The sequence below is a fragment of the Melozone crissalis genome, unplaced genomic scaffold (genome assembly GCF_028551555.1).
Source record: "Melozone crissalis strain CALT ecotype California unplaced genomic scaffold, PUWL_Pcris_2 ptg000155l_1, whole genome shotgun sequence".
Taxonomy (NCBI): Eukaryota; Metazoa; Chordata; class Aves; order Passeriformes; family Passerellidae; genus Melozone; species Melozone crissalis.
Window position 1 is genome coordinate 1,179,539 of NW_026535926.1, and position 26,096 is coordinate 1,205,634.

At 38.8% G+C, this 26,096-nt stretch overlaps 1 protein-coding gene across 1 annotated transcript in view; it reads left to right on the plus strand.

Annotated features, from left to right (window-relative positions):
* The window catches only part of LOC128948752 (inositol polyphosphate 4-phosphatase type II-like), a 175,177-nt gene that overhangs the window by 116,388 nt on the left and 32,693 nt on the right, over positions 1-26,096 (plus strand). The window contains exons 11-17 of the mRNA XM_054293515.1: positions 3,847-4,024; positions 8,728-8,940; positions 13,615-13,759; positions 21,837-22,008; positions 22,878-23,002; positions 23,918-24,035; positions 25,723-25,863. Of these exons, the coding sequence (XP_054149490.1) occupies positions 3,847-4,024; positions 8,728-8,940; positions 13,615-13,759; positions 21,837-22,008; positions 22,878-23,002; positions 23,918-24,035; positions 25,723-25,863 (1,092 nt within the window). The remainder of the gene's footprint in view (positions 1-3,846; positions 4,025-8,727; positions 8,941-13,614; positions 13,760-21,836; positions 22,009-22,877; positions 23,003-23,917; positions 24,036-25,722; positions 25,864-26,096) is intronic.

A 26,096-nucleotide genomic window follows, 5' to 3' on the forward strand; every position in this document is an offset into this window, starting at 1 on the left:
TGGGCAGCCTCATCCCCATCATATGAGGGCCTAGAAAGTACATGTTTTCTGTTGAAGAAAATGCCTGAAGACACTTCTTAAAGTATTTTCTCCTTTACTATCTGATTAATGCAGTTGCAATAGTGATTTGTGGGTTTTTATCATAAAAATTTATAACTGAAGCCGCTAGATATAAATAATATAATAGACATAATCCTTTAAAGTTATATGATATAAAGTAGCATTACAGTTCTCACAGTGCTCACCTTTCAGAAAATGAACCATTTCTTACTACATTCTCAATCTTATAATGGACAAATTTATTTCACTCTGGCGACAACAGTGCTACTTTGCATGCACCTGTTTATTTTGCTGGATAAAGGTGTTTTGAGGACACCTTGTGTCCCCCGGGGCACCTTCTGCAATTTGAATTTCCTGTTTTATGATGGGGCTAGATTTTCTGAAGATTTTGTTGAAGGAAGAAGTGACACCTTGCGATATCAGTCAGAATACAGAACGAACAGGAAAAATGCAGATTCAGCAGCCGTTTTCTCTAGGCTAACTGAGCTGAAGACCTAATGCAGGACGTGGGAAGAGACTAGTTCTCAGCCAATCCTAGCAGCTGTCTAGATGTGACAGAATTGCCTTGCGTGTTTTTGACCTTCAGTCTGATTATTAGAGCAGTTTATCAAAATATTCAACAGTGTCAGCATATTGCAATATATTTCTTGCGCAGTCTTAGACTTGTGGAATTTGCAGACAAAGAGAAACAGTTATCTGGTAGCATTTGCAGTTGCAAAACAAAAACAAGACTGAGACATATGTTTTGTGAAAGTTTATCAAGCAGAAGAATGTGGAAAATGTGTATGTGAAGATAGTTCTGGCATCTTTTCTATTACACAGAATATCAATCTTTGTGCAGACACAAAGGGAAAGTCCTGTATAATAATATTTACAAAAATGCAGTGGCTTTGCAATTCTTCTCTCATTTATTACCATCAGGAATGTCATATCCAATTTTTATAAAAGGCACATTATAAAAAAAAAATAGGACCTGAAATGAGAGCAAGAAAGGCTTTTCTTTTAAGTGAAAAGTTTCTGGTATGTGATCTGAAGAATGTCCATAAAGCAAGTTTAGGACTGAAATGACCGCTGACAGTCATGTGGTTATGGTTAATGATGGCGCCAATATATGGAAATGGTCAAGTGTGGTTTTATATGCTTAGTGAAAGCTTTCAAACTTTTCCCAGAAAGCATTATAATACAGTTTTCAAAAGGTACCTGAGTCATAATTTACATATGAGAGGTATGTTTTCATTATGCTGCTGCTATTCTGCACTGGACCTACCCATGCGGCCTTTACCCTAATGCAGAAGTTTCATGCAGTTTGTGCCTTAGGACACCTGTGAAAAGTTTCTCTTCTGCCTAACAGTGCTTACATACCAGAGCTGCATGCAGCAGTAAGCTTTAAAAGTAGCTGCAGAGGAGGGAATGTCGCTTACTTGTGAGTGGGAATATCTGTTTGTGAAGGCTAAGGCCACAGAAAACCTCAGCTAGTCATACATGCAGCAGTGTGAACACAACAGTTAGAAACTTCAAACGTGTTGTTTCTGAAAAATAATTACACATTCTTCTAGGGGGATTGAGAAAGTTGCTCTCAAATTATGAGAGGAACTAAATATTTGAAGTTGTGTCGTGCTTTCTAGGGTTCTGAAAATGTTTAAATTGTCCAAATAATTACCAGTCTGGTAGTGCACTTCATTCTGAAGAGTCATTCTCTCTTCACTAATTCCTTTACTTAAAAGCTATGATTTACTTAATTGCAATGAGAACTGCCCACACCTTTGGTGTCACTGCCCTCTTTCTTACAAGTGGTGTCTGTAGCTTTTCTGCTGCAATATTCAGTGAAGCCTAGAGCTGTGGGAGATCAGTGAAAACTATCTAGGATTTAAAGACTGAGGGAAATCCCAGAAAGGAGTGAACTTGATAACAGCATTAGCCAGATTCAGCCTGCAAAAAGGACTTTTTGATAAAGGGAGGGAAAAGCCTGATGGGGAATTAGAGAAGTGTCAAGACTTTTAAGACTATGTCTTCACTGCAATTAACATAGACTGTTGCTCTTTGTCCCTGCCCTATCCACTGAGCCTGCTGCTTGAGGGTTCCAGTGGATGTAGTGCCAGATCTGACTCTGGAAGTCATCTCACTAACAGGCTCTCCACCTCAAAGGCAGAACTGTGGCAGTTTCTTGATTACTCAGAGGGACAGAGGTTTGCTTGTTTTTCCTAATTCATTAGGAGGGACAGTTTATATTATTCACTTTGCTGAAATACTCAGAATTATGACTTCTACTAGACATGGGTCTAGTAGACATGAGTAGCTCATGTAAGTTGGAGATGCGTCGTAATTTAGATGTGGCTGGTAGTAATGGCAGCTATATGCCATTAATCCTGATTGCTTCTACAAAGAATTGTATCTAGGAATGAAGACATTGGTGAAAGACAGAAAAATAGAATGGATATTGGGGAATAGAAAATTAGAATTGGGTATTGAGAGTATACCTCAGCAAAATATGTAAGCAAGAGCCTTCATTTTAAAACTGCTTGAAGCTATCCTTATTTGCCAGAATCATAGAAAATGCTGAATTGGAAGGGACTGATCAAGATTTAGTTTCTAATTTGTAGAAAACTAAAGAGAAGGAACTAGAATTCACTCAATAAAAGGCACAAAGGGGAACTGGGGGTAGGGAAGAGATCTGGACAAAGACTGAAATGAAAGCGAATGCATAAAGTTCAGAGGATTGAACAAGTGTCAGTATTTGGTCTTGGTATGCCAAATTAAGAAAGAAAGAAAGTGGTGAAATGGCTGAAGGGACTGAAATACTTCAGACAAAAAGGAGAGAAGGGAGATACAAACAGTACCAGCTGGGAGTAGCATGTACATTCCTCTGGCATTGGTGATGTGCCAGGAGGGGCTTGGGTTCTTTTTTTCCTGTTTTAATCTGAAGCTGCAGAAGATTTTGGTTAGTTTCTCTGAAAGACTAAACCAGGGCTTTATAAAAGGAAGGGTTACGTACCAGAGGTTCAGGTGAGGAGCTGTGGGCTGCAGGCAAGAGCCAGTGGGTGTGTGCATGCTGTCTGAAGTGGTGTTTGAGAACAGTGGTGTAAGAGGATATTGCATAATTTGTAGGGAGGAAAAGAAGAAAGAGGGATAGGAGAAGTCCTGCAAAATAATTGCAGTAGTTTGAACAGTGGACAGTAGGAAGTTTGCAGTGTGCATTTGTGTGGTTTTGAAGTAATTCACTTCCGCACCCATTGCTGGGTCTCTTCTTGCAAATCAGATGCCTGTTCTTTATTGGAGATAACTCTGTTTATCGTCTCTTCCTGGACATCATTGAGGCCAATCAAAACACAGTGTGGGCCACTGATCAATTCAACCTTAATGGCCCACTTGGAAAGACTCGGTGAGGCAGTCAATTCTCTTTTGGGGAGCTCAGTTGGAAGAATAAGGAGCCTTATGCTCTTTGATATTATTACCTGACTTTGTCAAATATTTTCTGTCTCTAGAATTACAGTGTTTAAAAGAAACACATAAAAACATGGGGGTTTATGTTCAGATCACCCACTCAAAGGAATTTTGCACTGTATTACTTGGAGCATGTGGTGGTGGGCTGTTTCATGCCGTTTATGCTTTTACTGTTCAAGGAAAGGTTTGTTTTTACCCTTAAATGCAGGATCAGTGGTGTCTGTGAAGTTCAGGCATCTGGCGTTTTTTTTTTTTGCAAAAGTAGTGGTAAGATTTTTAGCACCATAAGCATTGCTGTTAATGGCAGAAATGAATTTGACATGATGTGACTCTCTGTTATCACAGCACTGGATACCAGTGTATTTACTATTCACCTGAAAACACAGCCAAGGCAAAAGAAGTTCTCAGCAACATCAGTCATCTGCAGCCTCTCATATCAAGCCATGCAGACCTGCTGCTCAGTTCTGCAAGCCAGCGTTCTCCAGACAGCTTGAAGAACTCTTTAAAGATGCTTTCAGAAAAAGTAAGATTCAAATCCTCACTGCAATGGAAAATGGAGTAACCAAGTCTCTCTAACTGCTGGGGAGGAAGGGGGGGGGGGTTTCTGCATCATTTGACTTTCACAGCATCAGGAAATGTTAAATAAACTCAGCTAAAATAAGCATCAAAATGTTGTTATTAGAAAAATAATGTTATTTAGCATTTCTGTAGGCCTTCCGTATAGAAAATTAATGAAATCTATAAAGATTGCTTTATTAAAAAGTGTAATTAATTTAATTTCATGTAGCTTCTTCATCCTCTAGTGGCTACATACTGGAGTTTATGAAAATATCAACAATTATAAATAATTTTGTAGTATGAGAAGTCTTTTTTTTTCATTCTCTTTCTATGATATTTCAAGCTGCTGGTTATGGGAGGTAGTTCAAGCCAGGTTGGTGTATAAGGTTTAGAATAACAGCATGATCAGAAATGGTGATGCAGCCTGGAAGGAGAAGCTGGGAAATTTGCTCTAGGAGATCTCAAAGTTTATTTCTCTTTTTCCTATTATATCTGTCTGTAGCTGTAACCTCTTCCTCATTTTAGTTCCTTTAGTTCTAAATTAGAGAAGATAATGTTCGCCGCTGGTCTCACAGACTGATAATGGAGATTAGCTGAAGCCTGTAGTGCTTCCCAGCATATGTTACCCTATAAAAATATGAGCCCTTATATGAATAACAATATGAACCCTGTGACCCGAGAGCTTGTGAAGAGTTTCCCATTTCTCCACGGGCCATCCCTTCAGCAGTATGATCCCAGTATGGCTCAATAACACGATCAGTAACCATTTCCATGCATCTTCAGCTATTGGGAAGTGACAGCCCTGTTGGTCTGTTGAGCACCATTACCCCAGCAGCTCCTTGTGCCATAGGAGGGTTTCAAATATTGATATTGAGCTTGGCCACTTGCTGGGAAGGCATTCCAGAAGAGCACTAGGGAGAGGAACATCGCTCTCAGCGGCAGATGTGTGAATCCACACTCGCTCTGAGAATGTGGAGTCGCTCTGAGCGTCAGGGGTGATGGAAGAAGGCAGAATTCAGCCTGGAAATGAAACAGAGGAATTTAAGGAGGGGGACTGTAGTGATTATGGTGTACCTCTGGATGCAGGAGGGCATTTTTAGCTGTGCATAGAAGAGTGAAGCTGCTCTGTTAGAGGTTAGTTCAAAGAAATCTGTATGCACAGGCAAAGCCAATCAGGCAAAGAAGGGTTTGTTCTGAAGATCCAAGGGGTGGTTGCTGAGCAATGTGCATTTTCTCTGCCATTGGCCTCTGGACAGGAGGAGGGGATGATTTCAGAGGCAGGAGCCATGGTACTAAAGTACTGCTTGAACCATGGCTCGCTAGAGACTCTGGCTATAAAAAGGGGACAAAAAAGACAATTCATTCAGTTTGCTAAAGCCTTAGGTATTTTACATTTATAGCTGGTGGCTTAGTTGAGTGTGTTCATATCAGCTTTTCAGGACCAGGATTAAATTGCTGTTAGTGCATGAGCTCAGGTTCCCAGAAGAAGGAGTCTCACCCCATGTACTCCTTGGATGTCTGTCTAGCCTCCACCTTTTGCTTGGAAGAGACAAATCCAGTTGTCTGAACAACTGCAGCAGGAGTGGTTCAATACCTGCTTCCCTGTCTATTACCAAATGCACTCCTAGGAAAAGGTGGACAATAGAGAAATAGGGTGGATTGCTGAGGAAGCAAGTGTGCTGGGACAGCTGCTTGTAAAGAGGGGAGGAGAGATGGGGAAGAGAGACCAAGAAACAGCTTCAGGAAAGAGAAATACAATTTCAAAGCCCTAAACTCAGTGAACCCACACAATACTGAAATTAGATCCCTCATGGTTAATTCAAAGCCTTATATTGCTGTCTTGAAATATTCTGTCTGTATAGTCTGGTACAGTACTGGAGAACCAAGACTACCAGAGTGTTCCTGCTTGCATTTAACACAGAGTAGCACATGCTCTGCTGAGTATAATGACATGATATCTGCTTGTGCTCCTGAGGCATATGTAGTGCTTTGCTATTCCATCTTTCCTGCACTTTTTGTATGTAAAAAATAAATGCTCTGATGTTTTAACTGGATAGATATTTAGAAAGTAACATCTGTTTGAAGCCATAAAAATTATTTGCCTGGTGATTAAATTCTGCAAGTTTATTAAAAAACATATCACTTGGTATATATAAGAATTCTTTCTATAATTATTAGGTAGCAGTGAGTAAATCTGAATTATCAATAATGTGAATTACATTAAAGTGTTCATGTTGGAAATGGAAGGACTGGCTGCATGGATTGAAAGTGGAAAATTAAATCAAATAATTCCACTGCTGCTTCTTAAAAGGAGCTTATTTTCTCCTGTTAAGCATCTCCATATATAATTTACAGTTTCCTGTAGTGTTTTCCTGAGACTAACCTTTTATCATCCCTTTTTGTTAGTTGATTAAGGAAGCCTTTAGCTATCGACAAGTGTATCAGCATTTGCAGCTTGCAGCAGGCTTGATAAATTAATTTTCCAGCTATGCCTATCTTTGTTTGCAGAAATACTCTTTAGTAGAGTATCTGAAAGAATTTGCAGAGTTTTTATTTCTTTGTATAGACTGGTTTTGTGATTTCAGTGCAGTTTCATAAATAGTGATGTTCTGCAAATTTAGCTGTACTGAGCTGTTAGAAAGTGAAGTTAAAACATAGACTGCTGTAAAACCAATGGGATCTCTGAATGGAATTTAATTACAGAATTATTTGAGTTGCTGCATGAAAAATGGAGTCACACTTCTGTACTGATTTTCTTTTAAAAACTAAATTTCCCTATAAAATATTTCTATTCAATTATATTACTTAAACTTTGCAGTCCTAGTGGGCATTATTTACATCAAGCTATCCAATTCTCCTAATTTTTTGAAATGTAAAGTTTTTTTGAGCGTTATTCTGAACCAGAAACGTGAAATTTTCTCAAACAGACATTGTGGGGAAGGTAGATATTAAACCTCAGCAAAACCATGATATTGCTGTTTTTAAGGGTAGACAAGTAATGGAGTTTCAACTCTCTTGCTATGGAACTGTAGAAGTGTTGAAGAGGAGCTTTGCTGTTACCACACAACCCCTCAAATCTCATTGTGCCATGGTAAGGCAAAGAATGGTGGGGTGTGATAGCACTATTCCCCAGAGACTAAGTCATTCTCCAGGCATGCACCATCTGGGTTGGAAATGTAGAAAACTGCAATTGTCCTGCAGAGCAATTCAGGACAACGAGGAGACAGTCCTGAGAAAACTGTTAAAAAATGGCCTTTCCCTCAGGCACCAAGTTGGTAATGAGGAGAAGGAATGGGTCTGGTAATATCGCCAGGGAGATGAGTAGCGTTGCCAAGTCTAAAGAATCCCAAGTCAGGTCTGATTTTGGTTTTAAAAAATCAATAATTTTTCTTAGATGTGCCTGCAGTTCTTATTTTTAGAACTGTAGAGATTTATTTGGAGTAAAATTTTCAGCCCGTCCATGTGAAACAATTCAGAAAGCATTTTTTTGGTAAACATAATGAAAATGGGAAAGACAGAAACTTCTCATTTAAGTACCTCACCTAGCAGCTGGAGCCTTAAGAAAACCATTAATTTTTTAGAGCCTTTCTGTCTTAAATATCTGTAAACTTTTGAGAGGGTCTTGAGACAGGAAGGCAAGAAAAAGAAGTTGAGTAGGAGTGGGTGCAAAAGAGGAACAGGTAGCATGAAGAAAGGGATAGGATAAGAAATGCAGAAACTGGGAGAAAAGACTTCCAGGAATCTTCTCAGGAGTTCCAGGGAGGTGCTGGCACTTGGCACTTGTTTGTTTTGGGGTTTTTTTGGCTACTTTTCCCTCCAGTTTTTGCATAAGCAGCACATAAGGGCTGAAGAGAGCTTGGCTGGGCAGCCCTCATTTTTGGCATTTCCTGCTGGTTGAGGCTGGATCCTCTGACTCTTATCTACATACCTTCCCACATCCCTGTTTAATTAAGATTGTCTGCACAAAGGCATACTTTCCTTGTTGAGGTGGAAGGGAGATGAATAATGCAGGGAGGTTGAAGGATTTAAAAAATACGGTAAAATGCCAGCTGTAACAGTCAACATAGAAAAATGATGCAGAGATTGAATAGCATCTTCAGAAGACCCGAGAAGACAACTTCAGAGTTTCCTTTCTTTAAAATATACAAAAAAATCAAGCTTGAAATCAGGTGTCACCTACCATGATATCTGGGTTGACACCTACCAGTAGTAAAACTTATCTGTGGAAATACTGCTTTTGCAGATACTGCTATTTCAGCATTGTAGAGTGGTGGGTTTTATTTAGAGAGATTATTGAACTGGTTAATTGTGTTTTATCTTACACTTATTCAGAAATCATTGTGCTGTGGTTGGTTACTCTTGGAAGTGGTTCTTGTTGAGGCTTGCCTCTGAGGTGAAATTTGGAATTCAAATAAAATGTGAAAAGATTGTGATCTCTGACAGATAATGTGCTCCTGTGTTAATGCTTAGAACACTGGGATTGTAGAATGTGATCTCTAAAACTCTTGAAATTTTCCTCATTATTTGTTGGCCTACTTTGTTTTCTGCCTCCCAGGCAGGCCTGAAACAAATAGCCGCTCTGCCTAAGGATAATTCAGTGTTACACAGCTTTGCTGCCATACCACATTCTTTGCTCTAACCTTTCCATTGGTTTGGTTTTTTCCCTAGACGGAGTTATTTGTGCACACGTTCAAGGACCAGCTGGTGAGAAGTGCCCTTCTAGCGCTGTACACGGCCCGGCCTGGCTGTGTGCTCAAGAAACCAGCTGTGCCCAGGAGCAGTGCAGAGGAAGGGGCTGATGCACAGCACCAGGACCATCCTGCTCACGTCAAAAGGCAGGACTCCATACCCCATCATTCTGAGTATGATGAGGAGGAGTGGGTAAGTGGACAGAAACCCTTGGCCAGTGAAACCCTACAAATTAGCATAAGCCACCTCAAGCCCTCAGTGTCCTTGTCACATGCCGTTGCAGGGGGCAAAGGGGTGCAAAACTGTAAAATTGTGCTTCTCAGATGCATCGCAGATATGCAGATTTTGAAGCTAAATTGCAAGGCTTTGCCTAAGTACAGTGTGCTGCTCTGAGACTGCCTAGTTGTGCATAGAACAGTGAAGGTGTTGAGTGTATTCTTGCCCAGACACAAGAATAGTCTTTGTTCTTACTTGGGTTGGTTTTGCTAGTTGGGCAGATTTAAGGACTGGAACAGTATATGCTGTTCACAGGGAAATGGTTTTTTTCTTCCCCACCCCCTGCAACACCCCTCTCCAGCCCTCAGGGTGTAATCATTTTAAATACACTGAATTAACCCTCAGCCCATTGCCCCTAGACTCTGTTCTTAGAAACTGTCTGAGGTTCTGTAAAAGAATTAAATACAGTGTTTGGATTTTAACATTCTTAGCATATCTTTCAAAGATATGTATTATTTATATGGCTGAAATGTTATAAATCAATTATTTTGGTGGATGTCTTCTTTAATAGGTCTGTTACTTTATTTCATACGTACTCAAGCTATTTTTATTCAGTCCAGGCTCATGCTTTGAGTTCATCACTGTATTCTCATAGACGTAAAGGATGTCAGCATATTCATCTCTATTGTAAATAATTAATAACTTGTGTGAGCTATGGTATTCCACCTAACCTGTAATTTTTTCCACACCAAAAATAAAGGAAGAAGAATATATTTCTTCTAGAAGAAAGGCAATTATTTCCAGCCCCATGCATTAAGTATTCGTGAAATTTAAACAATAAATAACTCATTATTTCATTTGTCCTCCAGTTTTAGAGCCTTTAATTCACTTTTTCTTGTTTTCTCAACAACCTGAGGGGCTGGAATGGTGCTCTTTGCTTGAACTAAAGCCAAAATGTTTGTTTTTAGCTGTTGAAACATTTAGAGATATAAATAACACAATAGTTTTTGTAAAAGAGATAAATTTTGCACTGGAAAAAGTGGCATTTGTGAAAGCTGCATTTTAATTCAGTACTGCAGTTCAGCATCTCTGAAGAGAAGATAGCTTTGCTGTAATTCATAACTAAAAGCCGCCAGGTGCTTGGTCCTCACCTATTAAACTGCATAAGTGGGTCATTTTAAACAGCATTCATTTTTTTCTGCTGAATTAGTAATCTTGATTCAAATTAAATGTATCATTCACTGTTTTCTGAATTGAGCTGAGTCAGAGTCATTGTCAAACTTGAGACAGTATAAATTTTGGAGAAATTTTGTGATTTTTTCTGGATTTGAATGGTTAAACTTTTCAGTTATTTCTGTCAGTAGAGGTGATATGAGTTTTAATAATCAAATTGTGATTAGCACGATGGAAAGAGAAAGAATAAAGGCATGTAAAATTTGAAAAAACACTTAATCCACTGTGAAACACAACTATAAAGGGAAAAACTTTAATATATGTTGCTTTGTATGCACAGTGCTCTATCCTCCTTTGCTGTTGTAGGTTTTTTCCTCACTATTATCAGTACTAAGTGTTATAAGTACTATTATAAGTACTAGTGTTACATTTTGCAGTTGGAACTTTAGTTTTGCCTGAAATCTACATCCTTAAACAACTCTTTAAGCTGACCCTTGAAGCAGCCCACGAGGGTGTTAATCTCTGAGCAGAGCTCAAAAAGGCCTTAAGGAATTATCTGAATATCCACTGAAATGAAGGCGACACAGCATCTTCAGAGTGCTTGGACGTGCAGATGCTGTGCCATACATGGCACAAGCAAAGCACACAGCTGAAGTGGTGTGTATGGAGGGACAAGAAGTGACTGAGGAGCTCTGTGGTGAATTCGGAAAGGCTGAGAATCCTTTAAAAACAGAAACAGCCTCTGGGACTCCACTGGCTGGCAGTGTTTAGAAGGAAGACATCCAGTCAGGTGCAGTGACAGAAAGGAGTGTCCATTCCTGCTCTCTGAAATGAGGAAGGTGTCTTAGTTTTTAATGATACTTTCTGATCAGATGGAACTTAATTACAATTTTTTCAGTTGGATGAATGAAAGAGAATTATTTTACAGGCTCATTTTTAATTGTCCTAGGAGAGGTGCCCAGCTTTCACTGATGCCAAGGCCTGCCTTTCCATCTTTTCATCTGCTTAAGAAGATGAAAGGTCAGTGCTAGGCTACAGGAAAATATTCTGGAAGTAGTAAAAGATGACAATAAGAAGTGACGAAGTGAAGGGAGACGGCCCATCTTAATTGATCAGCATCGAACTCCAATTTATTGATCTAACATGCACATTTTTATAACCGTGTTAATTAAGTTCATACATATTGCAAAACCCGAGCTCATCATTGGCTACAGATTACACAGCAACCCCTCCTCTTGTTTTCAATACCTGTGGTTTGTTATTGAGACCAAAACTTGTGTTTCTCATCCTGTTATTAACTGTTCTCAAGGCCTCCATGTTTGTCACTGCTTTCCCATCACTACCCAAGGACAAGGTATTTACTTGTTATTAAAAACAAGCCTGAGAACTTTGCTGTTTACAGCTGCCTTTTACTTTTCAATCAGCTGTATATTTTCATGGCCTTTTTTCCTTCAAGCCATGTCTGAGCAAAATTCTCCAACAAAGAAACGGATTAATTTCTTCTCATGGAGAATCATAGAAGCCACTTGATTTTCAGTGATGGGAAACTGCAGTTTTACTTGAAAATTGTTCCTGCCAAACTGCAGAATTTCAACAGCCTTCTTAGATAAACGTGACTGCCTTTGGTGCAGACAGAATAACATCTCAATGAATGATAAATAGATGCCTCTACATTTTCTATCTGCCCACAATCCCAGGAGCCTCCTGTGTGGAGAAAAGGGGCTGTGAAACAGGCCCTTGCTCCCTCTCAGTTGCTTGTATATAAAAAAGCCAGATACATGATAATAAGAGTGAGCTTTCTGTCAACAGATGTTTATGAATTTCGCTTCTAAACCCTCAGGGAACGTTTGTGGGAATATTGTATAGAAATCATCTCAATGCTGGGTTAATAGTTGGTTTGAAAAAAGTGCTCTTTCCAATGTGAAACAAGGGCTCATATTTGTGTTGCTTGTGCAATAACTCCAGATGCTCTTTAAGAGCTTAATGCTTTTTTTGTGCAGGAATTAAGTTCCCCCATCACACAAAAGAAAAGGGAAATTAGATTGCTCCAACTTCTCTGAGCAACCTCACTTGCATATTCCTCAGCAACTTCAGTGACTGAAAGCTCTGAAGCTCCCTTATACTCTGGAGGATTCTTCATAGAATCCTTCTCCCCAGAATTATGCTTGTGGGCGGTAAAAATCAGTAGTTTCACACATATTGTAAATGTTTTTTCAGGATTGCTTGAAGTGCATAGAGGAGGAAACTTTTGAAGGAATCTATACCTGCCCTCAGTCTTTTGTGTCCTCAGGAGGAGGGAGCAGGGCATAAGATAAGATCCCTCTAGTCAGGCTGAAGCGAGGCATATAGTTGAAAAGCGACATTAGATTTAAATGTTTGCCTTAGCAGTGGCTCTAGATTTGCCTCCACTCAAAATCCAAGGGTTGCCATTTAAACGGAACTATGCTATTTCTCTGAGTTCTCAGTTTTCTTTAACCTTCTCTCTTGGTATTTTTGCAACTTCATTTTTCTGCCTGAAGACCTGACAAATACATAATGCTTCTGGCTCTGTAAAATACAAAACAAAGCAGTGATGTTAAATTCCCATTTTTAACCCTCAAGCAAACTCTGGTTGCTCTGCAATACTTTCAGAATGACTCAGCATTGAAACATATACTTGGAGAGGGAAGGGTGGTTTCTGTGGGTTTGTTATGGTTTGGTTTTAGTCTGATTGCTTGTCTTGTGAACAGCCTCATTACTTGTATGGCTTGGTTTCTTCCTTCTTATTCAGTGCTGCAAAAGTAGGTGCAAAAGCTTTGATTTCTGCAGCATCCAGCACCTGAAGGACCCTCCCTATATCTCTGATCCATAACAGCTCTTTCTTATGCTCCACATGATTTCTTTTCCTCTCTGCTTGTACAGAACTTTTTGTACCTCTCTATTACTTCCCTAATTCTCCTATTGTAAACTCAGTTAAGTGTGATGGTTGCAGTTTGTGTGAGAGGTGAGGAACAAAACTGAAATTGTGTTAGCTAATAAATATGCCATGACAGCAAGTTTCTCATTTTAGTCCTTGAATTAACATTTTCTTCAGCAGAGTAACTGATGTGATAAAATACAGGATATGTTAAATTATCAAAAAGAGGTTATTAAACACTGTGACAAAACTGGCCCACACAAGGTTTCATTTGTCAAGCTTTGAGTGTGTCTGTACTCTTAAGGTATCATTTAAATAGACAAGCTGCTCAGTTCCTTGCTATTAGACCTGAAACTTTGTCTGCATTATGTCGAGTTTGAAGCGCTTGTGCACAGTGTCTAAAACCATAAAAGTTTGGGTTCATTTACGCTGCAAGAGAATCTCCATGAAAAAGGCTCAGGTTGGTAATAGGCTGAAGGATGAGAGGAGCAGTCGTATGCTAACATCATGAATAACTTACTATTGTCCCTTTTTGGTTTTTTTTCTGCAGTAACATGCAGTGATAATTCTGGTCTTTTCAGGACAGGGTCTGGGCCAACGTGGCAAAGAGTTTGAACTGCCTTATTGCCATGGTGGACAGGCTGCTTGAAAAGGACAACATCAGCAACATCAAAGAGGGTGAAAATGAGCCTTCAGCAGAAGATTGCAAGGTGTTGCATACAGGCGGTAAGCAACCTCCCCTAATTTTTTTTTTTTTAGTCATTGACAAGAGTAAAGAAAAATTTGCACAGCTACAGAAAAGTCATCTAGAGAAGACTCCATAGTATCTTTGATGAGAGTGCTAATGGCAAGGTTTACACATTTGTGGGAGGTTATTTATCAAAGTACAGCTTTAATGTGTGCTCAGACTGCTTGCCATGTGCAGTTGTTTGTACTAGAGTGTAAACCTTTTGAAACTACAGTCTTTTCTTTTTGTAGGCTGATGTAATTTAATTTACTCTAGATTTTACTTGCGTGTAGTATTTTGAGGAAAAAAAAATTGGACTGTGTCTTACCCCATAGAAAATTTGTAAGGAAAGGTGAACATTCTGAATCAGTGTCATTCTCCTGCAAATGCTTCTGCTTTTCTGAGGTGATATACTGAGTTTTATTTTCTGATTTGATAAAATTCATGTTTACCTGGATATACCTGTCAGCCTGTGTCAAAAGGTCAAATGGAATAATTCAGTGGGATGATGTAAAGAAAATTTTGTGACAAGGGTCCTTGTCACCTTCTGATCTTCTCCTTCTCATCTTCTGATCTTCTTCTGATCTTCTCCTATGATTCATGTTTGCATTCTTGATGCATAGATTATATCTGCTTAATAAGTCTAATGGGATTTTCTAGTCTGAAAGTGTGTTGCAATAAATGAAACAGATCCTTAGTGATGGTGGTAGTAGTCCTAATGGAAGGACATCAGAGCCAACCTTTGTGCCACTCTTTGGCTAAATAAATCAACTCCCCATACAAAACAACAAACCAACACAACTGCTTTATTTTGTACAGTTTTGTATAGTTTCAATTTTCTTTTTTTTCATTGTGCATTTTATCCTGTGTCTTCCCTTACATGTTCTCCACGGAATTTAATTACATCATTTTATATAAAGACTTTTAAAGTTATCAGTACTCACTTGTAATTTATTTCTTACACAACAAGAATTAAAATAACTTTTAAAGTTTTATGTCATTTGTGTAGTACTGGTGAGATCTGTGAATTCTGGTTGTAGTATTGATTTTTAATGCAGCTGTAACATCTGCATTTTACCAGTGTGAGAGGTTTATGCTGGAGTCCTGGCATCCTTGTTTTCAGTGCAAGATGTGTTGGACTTGATTTTGTGTGATTTGTTCAGAGAGCAGCTTATTCCTTATCTGTTTGGTTCTCTAAGTTTCTGTCTACCAGGCATGTAATGTTAGACAGGAGGGTGATATAATCTCTGCTCTCTAGTGAAGGCTTGCAGGTGAAAAATATCAACACAGCTTTCTACACCTTTCCCGCCTTCCTCAGAGAAAGTACAAATATTCAACAGCTAGGTAGGTGTAGTTTTGAACTTGGGAGAATCCTTAGATGGTGGGCCTTTTACAGACTTTTACAGACTTTTCCCTAATTTCCTTCACTCTCTTCAACCCCCTGAGTATCTCCTCTGCTATACGCCGTGTTATGGATTTAACCAGCACAGGCAAATGAAATATTGGTTACAACTTTTAGGTCACAAGCCAAAAACAAAAAAGGAAAAAGCAAAGTTGCATCATTTAAAGTACTGTAATAAGGCAGCCATCAAGTCATCAAGTAGAATGAAAGGTAGCTCTTGCTTAGCAATAATGATAATAGTGATGGTTAGAAAATTTTAGATGAGCTTCATCCAGCTGAGAGGTTGTCTTCTGGAGCTGGTGGGCCAAAGACACAAAAAATATCCAACTGCTATGATGCTGGAATAAATCCTTGCTTTTTTCTTCATTTCAGAGCCATCCCTATTTCTCTTGAATAAGTACAGGTGTCCTTCAGTGAGAGCAGTGCTTTTGTTGAGCTGTCCTGAAAGTTCTCTAACACTCCCTCACATGAGAGCTGCAGAGATCTGTGGGGCAAACTGCTGTGTTTTCATGTCCTTTTTGAGTAAGACATCGTTTTAGGAATGCCTTGGACAGTTTATAGGACTTTCAAGGTCACATAGAGATGGAGACGTTTTAAAATTGCTTTCTTTTATAGGACTAACTTGAAAGATGGAGCTTTCTGAAGAGCTTTCCAGGTGTGTGCCAAAGTTGGTTCCCTAATGATTTTCAAAACTTTGGGGCCAGAATTTTTCATGCTTGACTTCTCTATGAGAGTGTGGGTGTAGATGTTTGTTTTTCTCTGCATCTCCCTCTCTGAAATTTAACGTGAAACCCTAAGGCTGCACTGTGAAGCAACTACACAGAGGTTGAGATTCCAAGTTTACAGTTACAAATTTGGCTTTAATTCTGCTTCATTTTAAACTTGAAGCCTGATTATGAGTTCACAGCATTTTCCTAGATACAAAATCACACTGTGTACGCCCATAGATACATTTCTAAAATAACAGACTTTTGCACTACTTAAAATTCACAAACGTGACATAAATGAAAAGCTTGCCACATCTTGCTTATATATTATACATAATTTGAGCATATTTGAGCATAATGTATTTCATTAATACTGCAAATATATGGCACAGGTTGATCTTTAAGTCTGAAACTGCTTTAGTTGATACTCAGAGAAATTGGGCTGCTTTTGTAAGAAAAAGAATGCAGAGTTTTGAACAAAATAATAACAAATAAGCCTTGAAGTATGAGATTAAATTTTTGCTTATTTAGTGAACCTGACTGGTTTTTTGTAGCATATAGCAATGAAAGACCTTTCAAAAAATGCACATCTGTTCATTTTAGATGATAGAAAATATTATGACAATATTTTGATGCAATAGCATTTTCATATAAATTTAGATATTGTTGTAACATATATTCAGAGTTTCCTAAAGTAGGTTGATATTTGCAGTCTCAGTGACTATGGCATTGTGTGGTCTTACTCTCTTTTTTCAAACATGTTTATATTTGTTGTTTGGAATCTTTGTAATTGGAGATACTGGAGCACTTTTTTTTGCTGTACTCTGCCTTTCAATGTGAATTATACCTTCCTTAGCCTTAACTTTTCATGCAGTCTGACCTTTGAGTGTATTCTAAAGACTGAATTTGAGTTACAGTTACCAAGGTAACATGCTATGGTTTCATCAGTCGCAGGATTATGAATCCTCTGCAGGATAAATCAGGAAGAGTAGAAGGATTTTTAAGGAGAGGGCTTTTTTGTTGTTCTTCTGACTCTAGTCTGGTTTGCCTTGGAGAAATATGTGACAACATTAAATTCTTTTCACTTTTGCCTTTTCGTTTTCCGTGAGAGTTGTGATGTGAAAGCCTGTCCTGCAGCATTAGAGGTGCCAGTGGAACACAGCGTTGGCTCTGGTGCTGGCACAGCCCCGACAGATGTCTGTGCTTGGCTGCTGCATGTGGCTGCTGTTTCTGTCTGCTGCTCGTGCCTCCTGTCAGAGCTCCCACCCAGCCGTTCCCTCGCTGCCTCTGCGTGAGGACTCCCCCATTTGATACACACAGGATCCACCTAGCATCACAAACAATTTGAGTTGCCAGTGTGATTGCACCTGGATTTTGCCTTTAAGTGAATTATGGAATCATGAGCTCCGTGAACTGGCCCTTGATAACCTTCAGCATAGGTTTGCAAAGAGCACCTGGGGAACATTGCCACATTTCCTAGCTGGAATTACAGGAGACCTCTGTTCATACTCACATTGCTACAGACACATGTGGGTTTATTTTTCTTGTATTATCTCATACCTGTTGGGGACTATATAAGTTTAGATTCAAAATTTCGGACTTTCATTGCCCTGGGGATGGGGACTACATCTTTCGTTGCATCCCTTCCAATGCAGGCTGGTAGAAGTGGGAAATAAAGCTATGTTCTGTGGGAAATAAAGCCGTGCTCTAGTTTTATTGGAATCTTCAGAAAAGCTTTTATTATAAAATATTGTTTAGTCATGAAGATGAAAAATTTTTCTGTGGTCTGTGTCCTTGAGCAGCAGACATAATTTATTTAGAGCAGTCACATGTGAAAAGCTTTCTCTTTCCTTCCTCTTCCTCACATTTTTCCTTCCTTTTCTTTGAAGCTTGTATTTACAAAAGTTTTACTTATGCTTTTTTTTCCCCTTTTCCCCTCTCTTCTGTGTCATCCTTTTCTTTTTGATAGGATCCTTATCTGGGCTGAATGTAGCCCAGGAATACAAGACAATCCCCTTCAGCAGTACTTTCTCTAAGTACTTTGGCTAAAAACAGAAGCTGAAAAATATGTAAGGGAAAGACTGTTTAACTGAATCAACAAACTAAAACAAGATATAAGAATATTTAGTTGCACAGCATTCACAGAACCTCCCTATGCTTAAAGTGTATTAGATTTTCTTAGCTTTGTCTTTTATTACCTTTGTCCTCTCTTTCTGTTTTCACTCTGACTAAGCATGCTGAGATGCTCATGTAGGTATTATTGGATGGTTTTGGGTTTAGCTATTAATCCATGTGACAGTGGAGAAAATCTTGGATGGTTGCAGTGGAATAATAAATCCCAAGAATTCCAAATTTCTGGACACCCAAACTGTGCAAAGCAAACTGCTACCTTCAAGTGCAGGAACACCAGGAAATCTTATTCAGGTTTTTATTGTTCCTGCAAGAACTGCTGCAGCATTATGAGTACAAAGCCTCCTCCTTTTTCAAAGAGCTTAGCCCTCAGCTGCAGTTCAGCTGAGCTCCAAGAGCTGCGTGGCAAAATAAAGAAATAAGGCACTGACCTTTTTATGGTGCAAAGTTGAATATGTGCAATCTTCTGTCTTTTTAAACCTCCCTTTTAAAAAAAAAAAAACATTAATTCAAAGACTGTTCCTTTCCTAAGTCAGTAAAATCAAATTCTGGGTTAATTATTTCATGCTGATTTTAGGGATTTACTGCTGCTGTGTTGGTTGGTTGGTTTGATTTGCCTGCCTTTTTCATTAAAACAGAGTTTGTCTAATGATCACTTTGTGATATAAAGACAACTCATTTATGTTTTTTTACCTCTAATTATTTCAATTCTGTCATGGAATATTTTTATGATCAGGTAGCGAGTGATTAATTTAAGTGAAACGTTACCTCGTGGGTATCTGCTGTTACATTTATACGTCACATTTATATTTGTATTTCTTACATTTGTGTGGCTGTAGTGCCCCCCTTTGCTTTAAGGGCACAACATTATGCATTCTTCTGCTTTTTCTTTAAGGTTTGGTTTTTTAACTTCATACCATTCAAGTTTTGAAGTGACTTAAAGCAATTTATGGATTTTAGGTGGCACAAATAGCAGTGACAAAATTGGCTTTTTTAATCTGTTGCTAGGGCTAAAGGAGATAGGAGTACTATGCTGAAGCATCCTTTTTGGTTACCAGCATATTTTAATGAGCATTTCAGTGGGCCTGACTTTGAAAAGACCAGAAGCTTGCTTTTCTGCCAAAGTTTATAAAATTTAACATGTGGTTTGACATATTGCAACTTGGATATGAGCACGCAGAACTGACTAGCTGGGTGCTAAGCAGGTCATTTGCCTGCACAGCCTGTTGATTACAGGAACATGGGGCTGAAGGGCGTTTTCCAGTAACCAAAGGGCAAATCCTGTCACAGACTGAGCTGCCATCACTCTCTTGGCAATGAACATGGAATATTTACTCAGTGCTTTGTGGAACATGCACTTTTGTTTTAATCTCATTCTAACTGCATAGCGGTGGTACTGTCCTTTTAGTTTCATCCTTTAATTTTTTAATTTAATATGTTTGGTTTTCATGCCTTGTTTTAGTTTCCCGTGGCTGACTAGCTCTATTTTTGTGCTGAGTTTCTTTGCTTTATCCGGAGACTCTGACAGTTCTTCTGGATGCTAAGTGTTCCAAACTGACAGGCTGCCCATGTCATTTTAGCAACCTGACAGTCATCCCGGAGTCTCCTTGTCGCTTCTGTTCTTGCTTCTAATCTCCTTTTTTTAGATGGTCACTCATTCAGTTAATTCTTCACCCCTTCTTCAAACAATTTTCCGCTGTGATTTTAATTTAAAAGAAAGTTGAGATCCGAAGGCTCAATGTGTGTGAGTCCATGAATGTGTTAAAAGCAATAATTTGTATTATTCCTTTCCTGAAGTGATTCTACAAAGGTATTCTGAAAAATATCTTATTCTAAAATGTATACAATATGATTTACTGAGTCACTCTAAGAGAACTCTTAGACTTTAGACTTTGAGCTTACTTTGCTGCTGATGCTTTTATTGGCATATGTATATTGCTTAAATTAATAAAGGATTGTAATTTGACTGAGACTTTAGATTGCCTGATCTGTCTACACTGGCTTCCAGTACATTACACTTTTTTGTCTACCTTATTTCTAAACTCGTCTGTGTTTTGCAGCAGCCTCTGGTTGTTCTTTTGCTTTTATTCCCTGGAATAAACACCACAGTTAGTTCTTGTTATTTTCTCCTCAGGAAGAGGGGAAATCAAGTTGCTGCTCAGTCTTTTTCATCAGCTTAAGGAGATTAAATCTTGGTAGCTCTGCGCTGCAAGCTCTCCATTTTTCCAGCAGCCTCTCTAAAACGTGTACACCAGCGTTTGGCACACAGCGTGTCATCACTCTGTTAGCCAATGACATGTATAAAATCACCTGGAGCTTGTGCCTGGGGGTGGCTCATGGTCTGTTTTGTCAGGATGACACTCGCTTCAGAACTGCTTTTTTCCAGGGAATGCTTCCTCAGTCTGTGTTACTCATGGTTAAATATGTATGACTGTGGTAAAACTCATGTTGTCTGACCACAAAGTTAACAAAGAGCTCATCCGATTCTCTGTGCATGCTCTGTCCTTGTTCCCCTTTCCTGCTCCTTGCTTTCTCTAATTTCTCCCAGCTTTCAAAGCTCTCTGCAGTCTTCTTGGCTGCAGTTTTATTAATTTGTGTGTTTTTCTGGAGCTCAGCCAAATTGACTGGCAACAGGCAGCTGTCTTCTGCCTCAAGAACTTCCTCAGTTCTAATGAGGTTTTACTGGCCTGACTCAGAATGTTACCTGAAACAACACGCTGCTGTCTTGCACCTAATTACAACAGATTTTAATTATCATTGATTCTTAATTACACTGACCTACAGAAAATATGAGCCAATTATAGACTGTTGCATTGTCAGTTGCATTCCCAACTTTTATATAGATTCTTCTAGAGTGTTGATTTCCCTCATTTCAAACTGTACAATCAAACTGAGATGTAGATTCTGAAGGAGGGGGATTTATTTATTTGTTTTTATTATTTGCTCAACTTAGGGGTAGGCAAAGCCATATGCAACTACCAGGCAGGTCTGATTTTATTAAATCATATAAAATTCAGGAGTAGCTGGGATTATTGGGCAAGTTTGTGTAAGGTGTTCCAATTCTCCTCCATTCCTAGTTATCACTGTTTCATTTGTAATGTATTAAGGAATCACATTTTTCAATCATTTCATGAGTGTTTTTTTTAATATGCCTAGCGTGTATTTTCATAGAGAAAAACATGTTTCAAAATACTCTGCATCTCTCTGATAGAAATAGCTAAAATGAGTTCAAAATGTCTAAATGTTTAAAGAGAACAACACAGAATCTAAAAAAAAAGGAATATGGTCTGAAGCTTTTTATATTTCCAGCCTGTAGATTAAGTAGGTGATACCCTTCCAGATACCTATTTGTTATTGTGTTTTACCCTCCAGCACCCACCTTTTCTTAAATATTTGGTTATTCTCTCTGGTTTTGCATTTTTGATGCTATTTCATTTCTTACATAGCCAGTTCTGAGTCCTGAAAGGAGACTCCATCGCCACTGTATTAATCTCTGTGTGCTAAATGAGGTTTTATGTGTTTCCCTGTGTACTCTGTTTGTGACACTTGAATACCAGTTTTACAGGGATGCTGGGACTGTTGGAAAAGGCCATTGTTTCAGAGTGCAGTTGGATTCAGGCCAGGGATTTAACCCCATTCCCAGTGGTAAGATGGAATCCTGCTTATAAGTATGTTCTCCAGTGGCATTTGTGGTCCCACAGTGGTCTGGGGAGAGCTGCAGGGGTTGTTTTAAAGGGAAGGGTGATGTGCACAGCTGCTCCTGCCATCCTTCCTAGTGAAGAAGGGTTTTTCACTGCGAGTTTTCCAGTCTGGAGCAGATGACCTGTCGTGTTGTAGGTGACTGGTACGAGCAGCTGTACCCGCTGGTGGTCACGCTGAAGGACTGCATGGCAGAGGTGGTGACCAGGGCCAAGCAGTCCATGGCCTTTGTCCTGCTCCAGGAACTTGCCTGTGGCTTGCCCCAGTGCCTGATGCTGACCCTGAGGAGAGACATCGTCTTCAGCCAAGCAGTAGGTTGTCTTGTGTCGCTCACTTCCTTCTCTTGCTCTAATTATAAGCATACTCTTCATGCCAGTGTTTGTGGGTTTCTTTCTCATTGGTTTTTTTTTTTTCCCTTACAATTTGATACAGCTTTTTCATTTATTTTCCATTATATTCACCTAAATAATTTATAATGTGGTAAGAAATTAAATAGGAAGTAGAAATCCATGGTACTGGCTAGGCAGCATCCAAGCCAGGGAGATTTTTTTCTCCTGGTCACCTTGGAAATAGGGAGAAGACAATTTGTTTTCAGTTTGTGGCAGTGTTTTAAGTGTTTAAATACTATTAGCATGTCTTTCCTTAGAACTGTCTTTTCTTGGCAAATAACTGAAGCTCTTTATGTCTTCTCCTGTATATCATGTTTTTTTCAGATAGATTTTTTTCTAAACATTTCACTTAATTTCTCTCTTAAGTTGGCAGCTGCCTAGGAGATTCAGTTACATTAGATGTTGAACCACTTTCAAATCCATCAGAATTCACATGTTTAATTCACAGTCTTGCATGTTTGAAGCCTGACAAGTGAGGTTCTGGTCTTATTTATGTCAGTGTAAATAACACACAATGATACAAAACAAATTAAGCTTATCTAATATACCTTAACAGAATATTTCACTACTTTATACACCCCCAAAAAACCCATCAAAATACATTATTATGAAATCATGTACTTAGTCACTAAACAGAAATACCTATGCTGATTTCTCAAATATGTAGGTGCTACCTCTGTTGTGTATAATGATGGCAAGCCTCATTTTAACTGTTTGTCTTGTAACAGTTGAAATGTCTTGTATCTGTTTGTCTTGTAACACTCTTGCACATGTTTTAATTATCTTTACAACTCGCTGGATTGGTCTGTGGTTTTGCAATCAAATTGCACACAGGTTTACATGATCAAGGATTTTTACAACAGCTTCACACTGTTGGATTGCTGGTGCAGTATGAAGGACTCCTTAGCACATACAGTAAGTATTGCTCTTGAACAAAGTTTCTTATGTTCCCTGCCCAGAAGTTACCCAGGAAGTTCTTATTTTAACCTCAGCAAGCCTCTTATTTGGCTTGCTGAATCAAATCTTGTCCTTACAAGACAGTAGACTTGCACATAATAGCACAGCTGAAGTCATTGACACTGTGTTGTTAATTCTGCAGCAAAAGTTATTAATCTGTTTCATTCTGAGTTCCTCAGAGAACACGGCCTGCTTATTGTTCCATGCAGACCTGACCCAAAATAGCAGGTTTATAAAACTAATGCAAACGGAAGATTTAAACACTTACTGCTTTTATCAGCCTCGGCCCTGATCCCCAGTGCTGATAATGTGAAGATAGCCTGAAAAGAGTTTCATAGTTTGTTACACATGCCATTATTTGATATGTATTAAAAAGGAAATTTGGAGGGAGAAATTGCCTTATGTTTCAAACTTTGAACTAGATCTATTGGAATCATTCCCTGAATCAGAGATTTTGACTAAAGTAGAGGAATTTAGCATTTGTGCAGCTTTATTATGCAGTTGCTCATTTGGAGATAGCTGTCTTCTTCATTTTACATGATGCTTGTTTTTATTCTCAAAACCTTTGTCCTCCATCAGCAGGAAAGCCTTTTGAAAACTTTCAGAATAGACAAAAATGGCTTTTCTGAGGTTATTTTATGTCTATATAGAGCAGGCTGATTTTCAGAATTGCTTAATACTCATGGTTACCATTTAGGGCACAGAATTGTCAGCAGTTCAAGAAATGAGTCTGGTTTTATGTAGGTTACTGTAATGTGGATTTAGAACTGTGATTTTTAGATGCACAGACTGGAAAATATATTGCTTTGCCCTGACCTATACAGTGACTGATCTGCCAACTCTGTTAATAGTCTCTTTAATCTTTTCATGTAGGTGAAGAAGCAGGGATGCTCGAAGACATGGCTGTGGGCATTTCAGATTTGCAGAAAGTAATGTTTAGAGTAATTGAAGCCAAGTCAGAAGATTTTTTGCCTATTATAAGTGGAAGGCGGTAAGAACTTTGTTTCTTGGAGCCCAGGAAACTGAGCTGCAGTTTTAATCTGTAGCCCATGAAACCCGTCTAATGGTTTTCTTGTTGCTGAGTTCTGTTTTATTGAAAGTGCATTGTTTTACTTTTTAGAAGGTGAGTTAGTAGGGATTCTAAAAGCCAGTAGGCTCTGGGTTACTCTCCTGATAAAAAGCTGAAGTTCCAGTTACTAATACAGATTAATCTGAGCAGCGTCTGTGTTGTGCAGAGCTGCTGGTGCATTATTCACACATGGATACTGAACCCTGGGCAAGTGACAAGGCCATTGTTTACAAATGTGGTCTCTAACTGAGAAACTTTGCTTTTGAATGTCCTGAATTTGTATTTCAGCATGAGAAATGAAACTGCAGTTCCAAGAGTTAGGCCTTGATTGTTTTTAAGATGGAAACCAAAAAACTCCGATGCCACTTAGTATTAAAAACTTAGTAGTCACTTTTAAAAATGGAAGCCTTTTTTAGCTGCTGAAAATCACACAGGACATAGGCAGTCTCAGAAATCCTTGCACAAAATCACTTATCCTTTATGAATCTCACGTGAGTACTGCTGAATGTCAGGACATATACTGCAATACTCCGTTTATTTTGGCTATTTGAGGGTTAACAAGATTGGAATGGATTTTTCATCTTTATTATTATTCTAGTCTGAAGCTCCAAATAGTTTTATTTTGCAAAAATCACTTCCTTAATAGTATCATTGCTCTTAAGATGACTGTAAATTAAATTCAGCTAAAAGCAGGAACTTTTAGAAAATATATGTTTCCTCTGAAGGGGGCTTTCACCACTGATTTACTTAATTAATCTGGATGATTCACTCTCATCATATGGGCTTTCTGAGAAGGGATTGAATAAATAACAGGAAGGCTGGAATATGATAGGCAATACAATGGGAATAATTAAAATTAAAAAAATTTTAAAAATAAAATCTACAAGGTTTATGTGGAGGAGTGCCATTCCTCTTAGAGCTGTGATAAGACTGCTCCTATCAAACAGCATTGGAAGTGAACCGTAAAAAGAAAAGATGAAAAGGTGAAAATCTAGTTATTTTCTAATAATTTTTTTAGAAACCCTCCATTTTTATTTTGGTTGTTATATGGTATGGCTCAATAAATGAGAGTGAAAGACTGTAGAAATGCAAGACAGAAAAATCAAACTACAAATTCTTATCTTGAAGAGTCAGCATATTTACTTGTAATTGTTTTTTCTAGGAAAGTGCTTAAACCTGACATTCTGTGTGCACAAACAAATCAATCCAAAGTGTGTGGCACTGTCTAGCAGTGCACTGATCATCTGGTGTGGGTGGTAGACACCAGCCACCCAGGGGAGGTGAAATTCTGTTCAGGAGCTCACATGCTTTTATTAGAGGCCATTCTTTTATTAGAGGCGCTTTTGGAACATTCTTTACAGAATCACAGAATATTTTGAGTTAGAAGGGACCCATATGCATCATCAAGTGCAACTCCTGGCCTTGCACAGGGCTTCCCAAGAATCACACCCCGTGCCTGAGAGTTCAGATGCTTCTTGAACTCTGTGAGGCTTGGTGCTGTGACACTTCCCAGGGGAGCCAGTTCAACCTGCTCAACCATTCTCTGGCTGAAGAAACTTTTCCTGACATTCAAGAACCCCATCCTCACTCTTGTTTTCATTGTTGCTAGTGAACATTACATTATAGAGGTCCAGCTCCCAGCAAAGATGTTTGAGCTGCTGCCACAAGAGATTAAAGAGGGAAAGCTGCTTCGCATGTATCCAGTGCTCTTTAATGTTGGAATCAATGAGCAGCAAACACTGGCAGAGAGGTAAGGAAAAGTCACGTTGCATTTTCTGTCCAAGTACTCCATGCTGGTACAGGCTATCTCTCAGGATTAGAAACAAATCTTCTTTGTTATTTGCTCTTAGACAATCTCACATTGACTCAGTGTGTATTTTCAAAGGTATTAAAGGAAATAAACACAAGCTATGAAGCAATGTAGAACAGTGAAAAAGTCCAGATGAAGATAAGATCATAAGCAGGGCTCCGTTTCACAGAGTT